Below are 16662 nucleotides of genomic sequence, written 5' to 3'. Positions count from 1 at the left end.
AATAATTTCTCTGCTCCAAAGCTTTACTTATTTTTAACTTTGGTGTCTATACCAGCCCAGAGGGAGCCCAGCAGACCAGGATCAACCTGGAGACCAGTGGACCGAATTCTGTTATTGCGTAATTTTTTTTCAGTTTCAATAACCTTAAAATATTTGAATAATGTCACCGAAATATGTGGATCCTGCATTGTGATTTAAGTGACGTTTTAGAATACCTTAAATACATGCTTTTTATGGGATTTCTTGGGACAAATTGTTGACATGACATATCCTCCAGCTAAACTTCTGAAATAAACATGGGTTCCACTGATTTAGCTGGAGAGCTGTATTATTCTGCAAAGGAAGGAAGGTGGTGAGGACAAGGGAGCATGGCAGGGAACTGTTCCAAGAATTCCACTGCTCTCCCATGAAGGGGAGCAGAGTGGAGTTTTCAAAACAAGAAATGCTTTGTCATCCAGATATTACTGACCAGGAATGACGGTTGAGACTGTAAAATGCATATATTTCTGATCACAGAGATCATGTTTAGTGTGGATGCTTTGAGAAATAATTATCATGTGATTTGAGCATAAAATCTCAAATCATGTTTTTAGGTAGCTGAGTGTGACAGATGTCAAAAGATTGGTAAACCACGTGTGGACGATTCAACATTACAGAGCATTCAGGTAACTTTGGAATAATAGTATAAAACATATACTTGCTGTATTCCTCAAGAAGACTAGACTTTCAGTACAATTTCACATTCAGAGTCCAAGAAATGAGTACAGTACTATATTTATTACCATTGAGCTTTCTTATTTTCTGAAGGTTTCAACAGTATGGGAACTGGTGTGGATTGATTTAACTGGGCCCTTGCCACAGACTGCAGATGGAAACCAGTATATATTAACCGCTAGAGACTACTTCTCAAAATGGGTCGAATCCTTTCCAATGAATACAAAGACTGCAAAGGAAGTTACAAAGTGTCTGTGCACTATTGTATATTGACATGGCTGTCCTCTCTGAATCCTTTCAGATCAAGGAAGACAGTTTGTTAATGAAGTGGGTATTTATAATTACGGCATCTGATTTGCAGGTGAAATTATTTTCCAATTTCAGGTGAATGCTTTTTTAAAAATCGGGTAGAATTATTGAATGAAAAAAAACGGGTGAAATCGGGTGGATTTTTTTTATATATATAATCAAGAAAGAATAAACATTGGGGTACAAATCTGGTTTTATTTAGAAATAAATAAACAAATGCTTAAGTACAAAGTGTTGACAACAAAGTCGTCGTCAACAGTTTAAATCCCCAGCGTATGTATATTTCCACACATTGGGGTATGCAAACGTTTGACGACATATTTCTCCCCCCCCCCCTCCTCTCTCTCTCCTCTCTCTCCTCTCTCTCTCTCTCTCTCTCATTCTCTGCCTCTCTCACACATACTGTATATGGAGGCATTTCTCCATTTCAATCAAGTTTTATTTTGTAGTGGAGTTGCAAGTATAATTGCACACAGAACATACGGAAAACTAAACAACTTTACTCCACGCTGTTTTACAAAGAGAAACGATCGACCGTTACATCTGAATGCTCTTGGCTTAAACACACACTCATAAAACAAATAACTGGGAAGAAAAGTGGGCAAAAAAAGTAAAAACCTTAAAGCTATATTGCTATAATTTTTAAAAAAATAAAAAAAAGTATATATTTAGCATTAATTTTTTGAAGTAGAAAATAATAATTAAAAAAACTTTTTTCAGGTGCAGTGGCATACACTGAATGTACATGGTACTCTGCTGAAGAAAAATGTGTACTCAATGGGTAGAAGAATGTCTTTGCTTTGTTCTTTCTTTGTGTTTGTAATTAAGGTGTACTGGTATGCTTAGGTAATTGCACTCTACTGTTTTTTTTTTATTTACTGCACTTTATATAATTGTTGCATCCTGTGATTTGTTTAACTGTTGTTGTACCAATTATGTATTTGCAAGTCCACTTATTCTGTATCTAATATGTTGTTACCACTGTAAGTCTGCTAAAAATAAATAATTTCCTCAAGATGTTTGCTGTGATCTATCTGACTTACAATCTAAAACTGCACACAAAGCCTTGTTTTCTGTGTTAGAAGCATCTACATTCCACTTCCGAATACACATCACTGTTATCCAGGTTAATTTCCCTGACCCTCCAATGAGCTATCTGGGCTGTAATGGGTTAAAACCTGTACATTTCAGTCAAGACACAGGGTAGCCCATTTGGAGCTGTCATTTCTGCTTCTCCAAATGAGCTATCTGGCCTTTAGTGGATTAAAACCTGTACATTTCAGTCAAAACACAGGGTAGTCCGTTTGGAGCTGTCATTTCTGCTTCTCTGAATGAGCTTCCTCGTACTGTTCTATTTAGGTAGTTCATTTGGAGGGGAGGCGCTATTTATCAGACTAGTCTGAAAACCTTTGCTACGGGAGGCCCATTTGGAGGGGGAGGCTTAGATTTTCAGAACACCGCCAGCACATCACAGGCTCTCTCCAGCAAACTACCACTTGCACCCGAGAAGCCAGTGGCATGACTTGTCCCTGTTACAGTCTGTCAATAATGGAACCAAAACGACAAGCAAACTGTATGATTATTATTTATTTATTGTTTTTAAAAAACAGCACTGCATGATTCAGCATTGATTGGGAAGGTTTTCTGTCTACCAGAAACCCCAATCCCTTTGTTATTCCCGAACAGCAGCATATTTTTGCTAAACTACCTAAATAAAACATTTGAGACTATAAGTCAATCAAAAAAATCGCATAGTCTACAATCTAGGAAGAAACCAGAGAAACTGGAATTCACACCTGAGGTGTATACTGTTCCCAAAATGCATCAATACATGTACCTCCTAATTATGCAGAGTGGGAGGTTTTTCACTCCATTGATGTTGTATTACTACTTAGTAAATTAATCAGTTTATGTTAACAGTATTTGGCCTCACCCTTTCTGGTAACCCAATTAATCCAGTCAATGAATGTAGTTAAGTTATTACGAAAAGCCACTATCTTCACTTAGTATACACCTATTAGACTTTGTACTGTCAAATATTATTTTTTTTATCGCCTACAGAACTGAATATTTCTGATTACACCAGCAGTAAGTTTACAAACTTACAAAACACATCTGCCCTTACACTGTACTATAATGCCACAGTGTTTCTGCCTACCTGTCACTCTACTACTGTCACCTGCTATAGAAACATCTGGATTTGTTCTTAAGAACATAAGAACATAAGAAAGTTTACAAACGAGAGGAGGCCATTCAGCCCATCTTGCTCGTTTGGTTGTTAGTAGCTTATTGATCCCAGAATCTCATCAAGCAGCTTCTTGAAGGATCCCAGGGTGTCAGCTTCAACAACATTACTGGGGAGTTGGTTCCAGACCCTCACAATTCTCTGTGTAAAACAGTGCCTCCTATTTTCTGTTCTGAATGCCCCTTTATCTAATCTCCATTTGTGACCCCTGATCCTTGTTTCTTTTTTCAGGTCAAAGAAGTCCCCTGGATTGACATTGTCTATACCTTTTAGGATTTTGAATGTTTGAATCAGATCGACACGTAGTCTTCTTTGTTCAAGACTGAATAGATTCAATTCTTTTAGCCTGTCTGCATACGACATGCCTTTTAAACCCGGGATAATTCTGGTTGCTCTTCTTTGCACTCTTTCTAGAGCAGCTTTCTTTGGTATGGAATGGGTACACTTTCGGCTTACTGTATGCTAAACAGGAAGTGAAATATTTCTGACGTATACATTGAATCAGACAGGAACCCAAGGGGAATTTTGCAGACATGAACTAAGCCGGGAAGATCGTCAAAGGGGCTGCCTTCATGAGACACAGCCTGGCCTATCAGTTACACCACTCACACACACTCACACACACACACACACACACACACTCACACACACACACAGATTGGAATGCTGCTACCTAATGCAGTTGGAAGGCAGCCAACAGAATTAGCTCTGATGACTAGCCATTCTTGTTATGTACACCCAAAAGCTTCTGCAAAAGATCAATTTGCTGCACTGAAATCCAAAAATCTATGTAGAACATTTAAATGCAATTAATACAGATAAGCATTCTCGCATCTGTAGGTATACAAATTACAGAGTAAAAAAAACATTTAAATAATAGTAGACATGCTCAAATTATTTCTACATGTGACATAAATGCAGTGTACTTTTCCTTTAAATAGGCTTAGCTAAAGATCTCAGAGTACAATGATCTGTCATTTTACACTATTAAAGAAGTATGGCAATGCCAAGTATGGGACAAGTCCCCTACTTCCTTTTTACACACCAGCCTTAACTCCCTGGAATAGCTGAATATATTGCTCAAATTCAAAAGCATACTGTACTGAACAATTCTCACTTGGGACTATCCTGCATACATTTGTGTATATAAATTTGTATATAAAGCAGTTTTTTTTTCTTTGGTTGAAATGTTCATTAAAGATTGAACATGGGTGCAAAGCATCTGGTTTACACCCCTTCTGATGAAATGAGTGGAGAGAGAATACCTCTCAGTCATTCACCATTACCTAAACCAAGGGGCAACTCACTGCTACTGTAAATAGAGGGCAGGATGAGGCATAGCCTGCAGGGGAACGAGTGGCAATTCAAGCACCATCAAATCTATTTGCTCTGGTGGCAGAAATAGATCTACTGGTAGAACAATAACAATACAATCTGCAACCACTGATTTCCCTTGTAAAGCTTATAAGAGTTTACTCATTGAGATGACAACTCAAGAAATCATCTGGTTCCTTTAATTCAAGGCATACTTTCTATTCAATGTTTGTACTTTGAGGCATCCTTCCTTACCCTGGTGTTCTTTCTAGTGGCTTGGCTAGGAAAATGCATTATTAGTTCTATCCAGTATTGTAAACCATTGGTGCATGTCTTATCTGTAGCAGGAATTACAGAATCCACTGTCACCATGGCAACATTTTTTCTCCTGCCAAGTTAGCCCTTCCCAAATGCTCCAGACACAGGGATGCAGGCCGGCTGCCCCAAAGTAATTAGTGTAGCCTTTTGTCTAGGCTGGGTTAAACCCAGCTGAGATCACCGAAGTAGTCTACAAAAGATAAGGTGCCTTAACCCATTGCACACTTGGGCTGGGCAATTTGTTTACGCACATACTGTGATGGGCCATCTTCACTTACAAAGCTTTTACAAGTTTGCAGCTTTTTATGAACATGTTTTGATTCTGAAGAGAAATCTTAGTTACCCACAAATGCTGTGGTTATTCCCTTTTACACATTTAGGTGGTTAGAATACAGAACATGAATTAATCCTCACTGAGCTTTAAACATTAACCTGGAATAAATAAGTACATTCAAGATGGATTGAAAATGTTTTTAAACTGAAAGCAGGACATTGTGAATACAACAGATGAACCTAAAAACTACTTTGTTAAATGTTATGGTACAGTAAGTGCTGCATAGGGAAATATACACCTGCCTTCTTGTACCTACTACTTTCCATTATGTTGGTTCACTGTCAGCTCTATTATAAAGACATCTGTATAAAACAAGGCAAGGTAAAGACCTAGTTATATGTTTGAGGCACATCCTATGTATAACTAAATCGGGAGACAGAATGGACATCGCTGGAGAAAGGGACCCCAAGCTCAATGGAAGGTTTTACATGGCAATTCCGTGACAGGCGGGGCTAGCTTTGTTTTGTCAACAGAGAATTGATGGTTGCGATTCTTATTCTTCACCTAATTCCCCTCACACAATCTTTTAAATAGCTGCTAATAAAGTTAGCGCTACGTATAACCTTAAGAGATCCATTTCCACAGTACAGAACCCCAAATCTATCTACCAAGCTGATTTTGTGAGAGAAAAAAACAATGGCTTGTAAGGGCTGTAGCATCTCCAAGGAAGAGCTGCACACTGGGGTGCCCTGACAGAGACCTCAGACAAATAACCCTCCTAGCTGGGGTAATATGGAGTATATCTTATTACCTGAAGTTATTTAAAAGCATGTGTTGTAAATCAAAATTAGTCCATCCTCACCTAATTTGTAGGGCAATAATAAAGACTCATCAGCATATGCTATAATTGTAAGAAGAAAACAATGCAAAGAGGTATTTTACAAATACACAGATTACAAATACTAAATATTTAAGATTCATTTAGATTTTTTTTTCAAATAATAGCCCCGCTTTGTTATTCTTTGTTATTTAATGGTATTGTAGCACTGCTATTAATTTTTTCATTTAGCTGAAGTCAGAGTTAATATTTGAGCTAAATCTACTTTGAAAGAGATTTAAACAGTCAAGAGAATGGTACGGTTAGGCGACTTGTCTAAAACTGCTGTTTCTTTTAATTACTAACTGAATAAACACAAAAAGTAACATATAGTATGTTGTTTGAAAAACACAACTGTGGATTAGTGCTTCTGATATAATCTGACAGTATTTAAAGAGTAAACAGTCCAGACAATCAAAGCATGTCTTTGAAGCTTCCTTCACACACACACACAACAGTGATGGAGAGACTTTCATTGCGAGAGCTTAGTCAGACAAGTTTAAACAGCTTTCCTCCTATAACCTAGGAAGACAGACCATGTACAACCAATATATACATCAATTGTCAAATTTAAACAGCACTTACCTGGAAAGGTGTGTGGATTAGGTGACCCTCTTTTAAGGCACTTGGAACAGAGAACATGCACAGTGTAATACAGTCCTGGCCATTCCTGCAGAAGGACATTCAATTCTTCCACTAAAGGAATTATGGCTTGCCAAGCAGTCCAGATATTTGGCAACGAAGCGTGGCTGGCGATGGACAAGGTGTCTGCCTGCAGGCCACTCTGGGATGGCTGGTAACTAACCACCACAGGCACTTTCCCACGGTAGGCAAATATTTGAAACTTTCCATCTGACCGCTGCACTACATGGGCATTGACCTGCACACTGTACCTGGCAAAGAGGCCCGGAGGGAAGAGGAACGGGAAGTTGTACTCGATCTGGAGCTGCTCTACTGCAAAAAGGTGCCCAGACATGTTAGAGCTCCCATTGATCCAGGCTTCAGCATGGGGCCTTTGGTTTTTTACATACCAAGGAAACTTGTACCACACAGTGGCACCATTGAGGGGCTTTGACTTTAGTTTATTAATGCAATAACAGAGGCCCATCTTTTCCAGCAGCTCCAGGATGAGATGCAGTTCCTGCTGCGTCTTAATGTGGGCCTTGAGGAGAAGCTTCATGACATGGGAGGGCAGGAGGCCATGTAAGAGGAAGCCCTCAACATAGTGGTGGAGCTGTGCAGCTGTCAGCTGGTCCATGTCCTCATGAATCAGCAGCTTCTGCAGCAGCATGGTAGCATCCCGCTGAAAGAAGACATTGAGGATATCAATAAGCTTGGACAGGTTGTGGAAGACATATTCTTTGAGGGTCAAGCTGTCCTCAAAGTAAAGGAGCTTGCCGCTCTCATGTAGGTAAGACAGTGCACTCTGAAGACGGTCCTCAGTTAGACCTGCCTGCAGACCCAGCCGGGCTGAATCCCACCAGGACACCCAGAGCTCCTGGGGCTTGAAATGCAGCTCCTCCAGCATCTGCCAGGACTTTGGAAGGACGCGGTGAAGGTTGGGGAAAATCTCCCGGTGCTCGGCCACTGACATGAGCTTCTCTTTCAGCCGCTGGGTGTTTCTGAGGTCCTTGGCACAGCTCACGCAGAAGACCGGGGATAGGATCTGAAGCCGGTTGTTGAGCAGGTACTGCAGCTGAGCTTTCTTGCGTCGCAGGTTTTTATCTGAGACCCCATAAAAGAGAGCATGGGGGCTGGAGGTCCTCACATCATAGTCCTGGCCCAGAGCTCGGTCCACCTTGTGTGCCAGGCCTTCCAAGAACCTAATGTCCCTTTTCTCCTGAAGCGCTATTTGGCGGTGGATATCCAGACATTTTTCTTCTATTTCCATCTCACTGCACAAATCCATGTGGGTCCCCACAATGCACACCACACCATGTGGGACTTTGGCACTGAGCAGGTGCAGGAAATAACCCACATAGGTATAAAAATGTTTAGACATGTATGCCTTTAAGTTGACTACCAGTATGTACAAAGCACCAGGTGAAAGAAAAAACGGTTTTATCAAATCATAATTGTTATCCCCCGATAAGTCATAAACAATAAAGGTAAGACTCCGCTCTACATCTGCAATCCAGTTCGTCACGTCTATCCCTTTATTTCCAGGCACTGCAGGAATATCCTGTCTCTTACTAACGAGGCATTGCCTCAGTTTTGTTTTCCCAGCATCCTTTAGTCCCATTAGAACCAATTTTAACCTTGGCTTTACTGCAGGCTGGGAATGTGCTAATTCTTTCTGATAGGCCGCTATGTAGGGGATGCCTTTCATACACACCTCATAGGGAGGCTGTATCAGAGGATTGTCTTTAATTTTCCATATGTTAACTCTGGAGAGTTTCCCAAAGTTTTCAGGAAGGATGGCAATTTGGTTACCCTGTAACACCAGCTCCTCTAGTTTACTAAGCTCCACTATAGTGTCAGGAAGGTATGTTATTTTGTTATTGTCCAACCACAAATTAGCAAGCATAAAGAGCTTGCCTATCTCCTCAGGGACAATTGACAGTTTGTTCCTGCTTAGGTATAGTTCTTCCAAACCCACAAGCTCAAGAATAACAAGAGGAAAAGCTTCAAAGAAGTTTGAAGAAATGTTAATCATTTTCAGTCTTTGCAATTTGCCAAAAGGTTGTGGTAAAGCTGTCAAAGCATTGTTATCCAGCATAAGGCTTTCCAAGTTTTTCAAATCACAGAAGGTCTCTGGTAACGCAGAGATTTTAGTGCTGCTCAGCCACAATATTTTTATGGACTGCAACGTCATTATTCCAGTTGGCAAGCAATCTATTTTATTGCCGGAACAGTCCAGTTCCTCCAGATCGCTTAGTAACAAAATCTCCTGTGGGAACTGAGCGAGTTTGTTGTGATCTGCGTCCAGTGTCCTCAGCTTTTTAAGCTGGCCAAAAGAACGAGGAAATTGGCAGAGTTCGTTAAAACTAATATCCAGCTCCTCTAAGTTCTGTAAAGTCCCTATCTGTGATGGCAGGGCTGTCAGCTTGTTGTGGCTGATGCACAGTTTTTTCAGATTTTTCAAGCATCCTATTTCCTCAGAGAAATTACCTAAGCAATTGTGGCTCAGGTCCAGCTCCGTCAGGTGCCCGAGCTCGAAAACCGGCAGCGGGATACTGGCGAATTTATTTCTCCTCAATATAAGAATGTGCAGGTTGATCAGGGCGGCTCCCAAACCCTCGGGCAGCTCCTGTAGAGAGTTGTTCCCCAGGTTTAGAGCCTCTATCTCGTTGATGTTCTCAGGCAGAGTAATCTTCTGGTTGTTATGGGTACTGAGAGTCAGCTGGCGCAGGTTGCTTCTCAGCTTTCTGGAGCGCAGCGCAGCATCTCTCCATAACCTGGCTGTTTTCAGTTTATTCTCCTTTCCATCCATGGTTCGGTTAGACCACACCTCTCTGTTTTCATTGAGTGCAGTATTTATTATTCTCCGGGTAGCAAGGTTACTTGCCCCCTTTCCTTCACAGCTCGCATTTTCTGCATCACCGTCATCATTACAAAGGCATTGCGATTCAAAGATATGCGCTGCAGTTCTACTAAACGAAAACAAGACAGCAGCGGTGGTGTCTGTACCTTCTGCGCCATCGAGTATAGCAAAAACAGCAGCCCAACAAGAATGAGCCTTACTTCAATAAATAATATTCCACCGCATACGCCAGATTAGTCGCCCGGCAACGCCATCGCTTCACTCAGTATCAAGACATCTCGACCGCTTTGTCATGGGCTTGCTTTTAGAATGAACAAACAGCAATAAACGGCAGACTGCTTTCCTCCCTGGTTTACGCCGCTGCGTTTGTGCTGTAGTTGCTCTGAGTCTGAGAGACTGAAACTGCAGAACCGCCTCGACGAGCGCGTCAGACTGCCCTGCCCACCTTCCAGGAGGAAAGAGAAGCACAGGCAGCGAGGAGAAAAGCGTTGTACTTGTGCAAGAAAGAGGGTTCACTGAGGAGATAGTTTAATTTTAATATGCATTTTAAGTACTTTTTTATATACAAAGTGTATTTTATCTATCTATCTATCAAAATCGAAAGTAAGTGTGCTTTTTCCAGTTGGTGGGGAAAAGGAAGGGTTCGGTGTAAAGACCCTTCCTTAACTGCGCATTGATTAGCAACCGTCTGCTGGTGTATATCTTGTCTAAAGGCTTCCCTTCCAATGATGATTTATACGCGCGTCCAAGCAAAATATTCAGATCTTACTGCTGAAACGAAGTAAAAGATAGGGGCAGATGATATTTCAAATACACATAAAATATATAAAAACTGCAGTGTACAAAAATAAATAAATAAAACATGAAATCTTTTTTTTTTTTTTGCATGTACGCAAAAGGTTTAAATGCTTTTTTTAAATTAATTTTTTTAAATTTATTTCAGGGCGTTTCTGACAAAAGCTCTTCAGCTGTGTAGAAAAAAAAAATGTGGATGATGTCATGATTATGTCAGAATAGAATGTTCTCTCCAAAAGTTTCCAAAATTCCTAGTTTGGACATAATCTTTGTTTCCGACAGCATTTGTTCCACGGCACTAATCCCACAGATCGTGGTGATTATTTCTCACACCCAAATGAGGCTTGCCGTGACTCGATTCCCTGTTCCCAATGTTTAAGACGCATCACAGAAGCTAAATTCTGCATTTCTAATATATACATTACATATACTTTATATCATAGCAGTCCACTAAATGCAAATTTGAGAATTCCACCGGTTCTCACTTACCACCCTACCAACACACTAACATTTTACAGCAAGACCCGTCTAAAGCGCCTATTTTCAAGACTCAAAAAAAAAAAATCATTCGAATCAACACTACTGCATTTCCAGTAGCCTGATTTCACTGTGGAAGATATCACCATCTGTGGGGTCAATCAGCCTTAGGGTACAAATGCTGCTCGGAAATAAAGGGAACGTGAGTTTATCTTCAAACTAGGAACTTGGAACCTCTTGGAATGAAGATTATGTGACATAATCATGACATCATCAACAGAATTTTTGAAAAATAACAAGCTTACACTGCACTGTGTAGGGGACGTAAAAACGTAAACCAATAAAAATGAATGCATCTTGTTAAAAAAACAAAAAAAACAAACAAGATTGTACCAGAATTATAATTTAACAAATGTATCAAGCATTATGTGTTTACCACATATGTGTTTTCTACATTTCTCTGGTACACGAAGAACGTTTTCATTGTCTCGGAGACGTTTTTCTTTTTCTGTTTTATTTATTTTTGGTGTGATGCACTCAGAAGCGGCAGCAAGTTGTTGTAAGTCTCCATCTAGTGGTTAATTTATGTAATTACAGAGTTCCATTGATTTGGACAGTGACGTTCCTGTGTTGACCACAGTCATTGCTACCAGGATTTTAAAATGAACAGATAATACGCAGTCTCTTCTCGATATGCTGCCCCCGAGCAACATTGGACTTCTAACAACAGATCTAAGACAATAAAAACAACAACAAAAACGTAACTGGTATTTTTTTTTTTTACATAACAAGAAATATTAAAATTGAAAGAGGTCGAATAACAATAAAACACATTTTTTGGGGAGGTTGCCATTACTGGTCACACTTGATTTTGATCCTTCTTATTGGGTCAATACTTTTTTTTCAACACTGAATAGCCTCATTATCAAGTTTAAGAGGGTTTAAAAAGAAAAAACTGTTTTAGGGTGAAAATTAATCTAGTTCTATTCCATTCATGTTATTTCAACCTTATTTAAATGTTACATTTAATTTGTACAGTACTGTATGTAAGAGGGATGACTTGCCAAGCTATTTAAAAAGTATTTCCTCCAGAGCTGTGTGTGAGAATATACCAGCAGTGTGGAGTAGTGGTTAGGGCTCTGGACTCTTGACCGGAGGGTCGTGGGTTCAATCCCGGGGGGGGACTGCTGCTGTACCCTTGAACAAGGTACTTTACCTAGATTGCTCTCGTAAAAACCCAGCTGTATAAATGGGTAATTGTACGTAAAAATAATGTGATATCTTGTAACAATTGTAAGTCGCCCTGGATAAGGGTGTCTGCTAAGAAATAAATAATAATAATACCCCTTAACATACAGATCAAATCCGCTTTCATTAACAAGTCAACAAATGTAAGATATACTGTATAGGAAGCATGAAACATGTCCCCTGTTCTGTATTAGTAACACATTTACTAATATTGAACTGTTTTTACTGTACACACTGCAGTATAATGAAAACAAATATTGTAGTTCAGCAGACCATTTTATTTGGTAGATTATTTATTCTGCCGTGATATATTTTATTTCTCAAAAATTATTTTGCTATCATAAGCACACTCCGTGTCTAAAGTGCCTTTTTCAATGTGGAAGACAGATCCAAGGTCAATTATAGCTTCACACTGTAAATTCCTGGTTTATTGTTATTGTAAAAATCTGGAACTCTTTTGCTTTTAGTATGAAGATGGAATTTGACAATCTCTCCTTTTCTGGCTATAAAGATCATATCTGAGAATTGCTTATAGCCTCTTGTCATTGTTTTTTCCTTTAGTCCACATTAGCATATAGATGTGACCTATTTCTGGTGTTGTTTTTTGTAGGCTGCTGACTAAGTGTGAACCACGCATGTATTTATTGTGTTGCTTGTATTTGTAATTGTTTTATTGTTTAACAGGACCCCCTTGTAAATGAGGCCTCGGTCTCAATAGGTAAATCTTCTGTATAAATAAATAAATACAAAATAAATAAATACAATATCCTGTATTGTAGCAAATAGTTCTGAGTTGTGCGTCATGTACCCTACCAAAATAAAATGTTTTTTTGTGGATTTTATGGCCCGCTCCTACCTCAAAGTTGTCCATCCCTTATCTAGCCCTTTCACGTATAGAGGTCACTACAGTGGACAGCTATTTTTAAGTGATTATCTCCTATAGAAACTCTGTTTTAACATCACTAATGCATGGTATCCTCTTCAGTGGACGTCTACCGAAATTAAAACGCCTGCCATCTAGTGGCATTTGATAGGTACTACAAAAAACATAAAGGTGACAGTACAATGGCAGAGAAAAGTTCAGGAGCACCGAGCACCTCAGGGATTTCTGTAAAATCCTTTTACACAAAAAGAGCAGAGCAGGAAAAAATATATATTCAAAGAAAGTAATGTTTAGGGAATAATATGGTATATGTTAAACCATATGTCCACTTAAGTGGACATCATGCAATATTAAGATTTATATTGCACATTAGGCCTATGTTGTTCTATAGGCCTATGCTAAATATTTTTTTGTCCTATAAGAGCTATATATTGCAGTGTGGTCCACAAATAGGCTCATTTGGATCATTTTATCTTCTCTCAACTGTTTTTTAATTGAAAATGAATTTTCTGAATACTTATTATTAGCAGCAGCTGTGTGGTAGTAGTAGCAGTTTTATTAGTAGTATTGTTATTTTCTTACCCAGACATCAAGAGTATCTATCTACAGGGTCGTAGAGGAGATTCCATCACAATCAAGTAGCAGTGATAGTGATGATGGTGAATGGCAGCCAGACACGCAGGGAGAGGAAGCAGGGAGCCCAAGCAGCAGCAGTGAAAGTGGCAGTGAAACAGATGAGGATAGTGATGATGATGCTGAAGTAGTTGAGGGAGTGGGGAATCACTGGCCAAAGCTAACTGATGCAAAAAATGCTAACAGGTGCCATGATGTGGCTTGTACACGGAAAACGAAGTACATCTGCATGCAGTGCCTTGAGCCATTGTGTCCTGGGTGCTTTGCCAACTTCCACACCCAGCGCTAAAATCAGCCAAATTCAGTTCACTAAAGAGGGAAGAATGGTAACTTCGTGTGTATGACACGCTGAAGTAAAAAAAATATATATTATTGTTTCAACAATGAAGACATTTTTGTTACAAACATTGAGAACATTTTTGTTTCTGGGTGAATAAGTCCATATTTGGGCATAATATATATATATATATATATATATATATATATATATATATATATATATATATTCAAATTTGAGGACATTTTTGTTTCTGGCAAAAAAAAAAAAAAAGAAAATATGAGAAAACATTTGAATACATATCAGTTGGAATGGTACCAGCCATTTAGTTTTGCATTTTGTATTAGCCTACTTTTTCCCAAATAAAAGAAAAAGACTTTCAGTCATAATATTCTGTTCCAAGATAATAGGGCAATTTGTTATGTTACACATGCATGTTGTCCACTCAAGTGGACATATGTATAACTTCTTAAATTTTGTACTAAAAAAAACAAACTTTTTATGTTTTTATAGGCCCTAAAGACTAATAAAAACCATTTGAAAAAAAATGGGCTCCATTTCAAAATTGATGAGTTTAAAAGGTGAGACAGGACACCTTTCGTGCGACACACATTTAGGGCATGTCTATTCACTACTGAAAAGATTGGAAACACTAACCCCAACCAAAAGATACTCTGGAAACGTTACACGACTGAAAATACAATCTGGCTCCTGGCTAATGTGTCACAGATGACAATTTAATCACCATCAGAATCTAGAGGCTGGAGAGAATGTACAGTACCACCAGCCTGGATACAGTATGGACCAGAATACCATCGCCTGTGAAGCGTGCATAGAGCGTGTGGCATGTGGTTGTAAGACAAAGTACAAAAGAGTAAATTACAAATGTATCTAAGGACATGTGTATACTCTTGCCTGTGGTTACAATGCAAAATAATGAGTGAGTGAGACGTCTGCTTTTCAATTGATCTGCTGCGCTGTTTGGGTGCAATTATTCTCCACCTGTTTTAAGGGCGAGTTCGGGTGTGTGTTGCAACAGCCAGTCTCTGTTTTTATACCCAGTTTTTATCTGTTTAACTTGTCTTTTAGTTTAGTTAAGGAGGAAGTGTTGATTTTCAAACTAATAGATCAAACGTGATATCTAGTGAGTGTGCACTGGTTAATTACCTGCCTTTTTAAGCTAATCTGTGTAATTGGTATAGTTGCATTGTTAACTTATAACTTTCAGCTTGGAATGTAGCAACTTTATACAGTCATGCACTCAGCACTCCAGATAAGGTTTTGGGTCTGGCAGTAACTTACCATCTAATTTTAACACCAAGAGAGTAAAATGCAGTTTCAGGGTGTAAAATGCAACATTACCTTGAAGTCATGACTAATCTCGATAAATGCTGTACAATCTTCAATGGTAATGGAGTAGGCATTCAAAAAGAGCCTTCCATTTTAACTGCATGTTACTTTGAACTACTGTATAACCACGTGTGTGTTCTACAAGGTTCTTTATCAGCTCAGAGCATTTTTCTCAAGGTATCACACTGACTCTGCAAATTAACTACGTTACTTATATTTTAACATTCAATTCTTAAACTCAGTGAACATGTTAAAACTTCAATATAAAGTTATACAGATAAATAAGGAAATGCATTACTAAGTTTTAAAACAGTTTGTTTAATATTATAGGAACCTTTTTTCAGTGGTTGCTTCTGACGATGGTTCCAGTTGGATTTGTTGTAGCTGGACTGGAGTGTTTACGCTTCAACCAGCTAGCCAGAGATTATATAATGTTTGTTGGGTTGGTTTTTCTTGTGTACAGTTTCCTAGTAACTGAAGACATTGTATTCTGGGAGGTGTAGTTAGTGGAATTTTTAGGGAATTTTTAATTTTTATGTAACTGAGATGGATTTACCAGTGAGCAGGAGGATGATGGGAAATGTAGTTCTAAGAGGTCCATGCGTGTACATGTGAAGCCATCTTGAGGCAGGGAATACAATTTAAAAATTAAAAAAAAAGTGGTCAAAATGTAAAAAAAAACAACAATACACACACTTTATAAACAATATTTGAAAAAACTAGGGATGTGCAGACACTCACATTTTTCTATGTAACTGCCTTTAAGACATATTTGTCGTTAGTTATTAAATAAATCAAAACACACTGTAATATGATTGCACCTCACACGGTTCGTTGCCCCTTTAAAAATAGACCCAACACACTGGAATGGATTTTTAAGTGCGGTTGCACAATTTTTTATAAACACAAAAATAAACAAAATACAAAACAAACACCTAGCTCTTTACGAGCACTAACTAAAACAAACAGGAACCTAAACTATAACTCAGGACAGCTAAGCTGTTTACCTGGAACACAAAACAAAGTCTTCACCACGAAACAAACCACACAGGTTTACACTACCTTTCTTCACCCGACTGCTCGGAAGCAGAGCACCTATCCTGCTTCCTTCTCTCTCAGCAGCCCTGGGCAGACTATCTGCCTCTCTTAAATACCCTGCACCTGGTACTAATTTAACAATGGCTACCAGGTGCAGGGGATAATTAATACTACCACAATTAACAAATTCAATTAAACAATAAAGCAAAACAATTAAATTAAACAAATGTGCATTCCGCACATGTTTTTTGTTCAGGGAGGCTTTAACCCCCTCCCTGCTGTCTTACAACACTTATTTATTAATGTGTTGATTTCAAAACAAGAAAAGCAGCCCTTCACTTACCTTTAGAAATAAGTACCGATCAATGGCAGTTCACTTCCACATTTAATGTTTTATCTGCTGATTGGATGCAAATGATCCTCTCA

General features: G+C 38.8%; 1 protein-coding gene across 1 annotated transcript in view; it reads right to left on the bottom strand.

Annotated features, from left to right (window-relative positions):
- LOC131699066 (malignant fibrous histiocytoma-amplified sequence 1 homolog) overlaps positions 1-10033 on the bottom strand; it is a 52317-nt gene extending 42284 nt beyond the window's left edge. The window contains exon 1 of the mRNA XM_058994765.1: positions 6637-10033. Coding sequence (XP_058850748.1) covers positions 6637-9484 — 2848 coding nt within the window. The 5' untranslated portion in view covers positions 9485-10033. The remainder of the gene's footprint in view (positions 1-6636) is intronic.
- Positions 10034-16662: the final 6629 nt, after the last annotated feature.

Source organism: Acipenser ruthenus, chromosome 2 (genome assembly GCF_902713425.1).
Source record: "Acipenser ruthenus chromosome 2, fAciRut3.2 maternal haplotype, whole genome shotgun sequence".
Classification (NCBI taxonomy): Eukaryota; Metazoa; Chordata; class Actinopteri; order Acipenseriformes; family Acipenseridae; genus Acipenser; species Acipenser ruthenus.
Note: the sequence above shows the minus strand (reverse complement) of the source record. Positions and strands in the feature narration are given on the sequence as shown.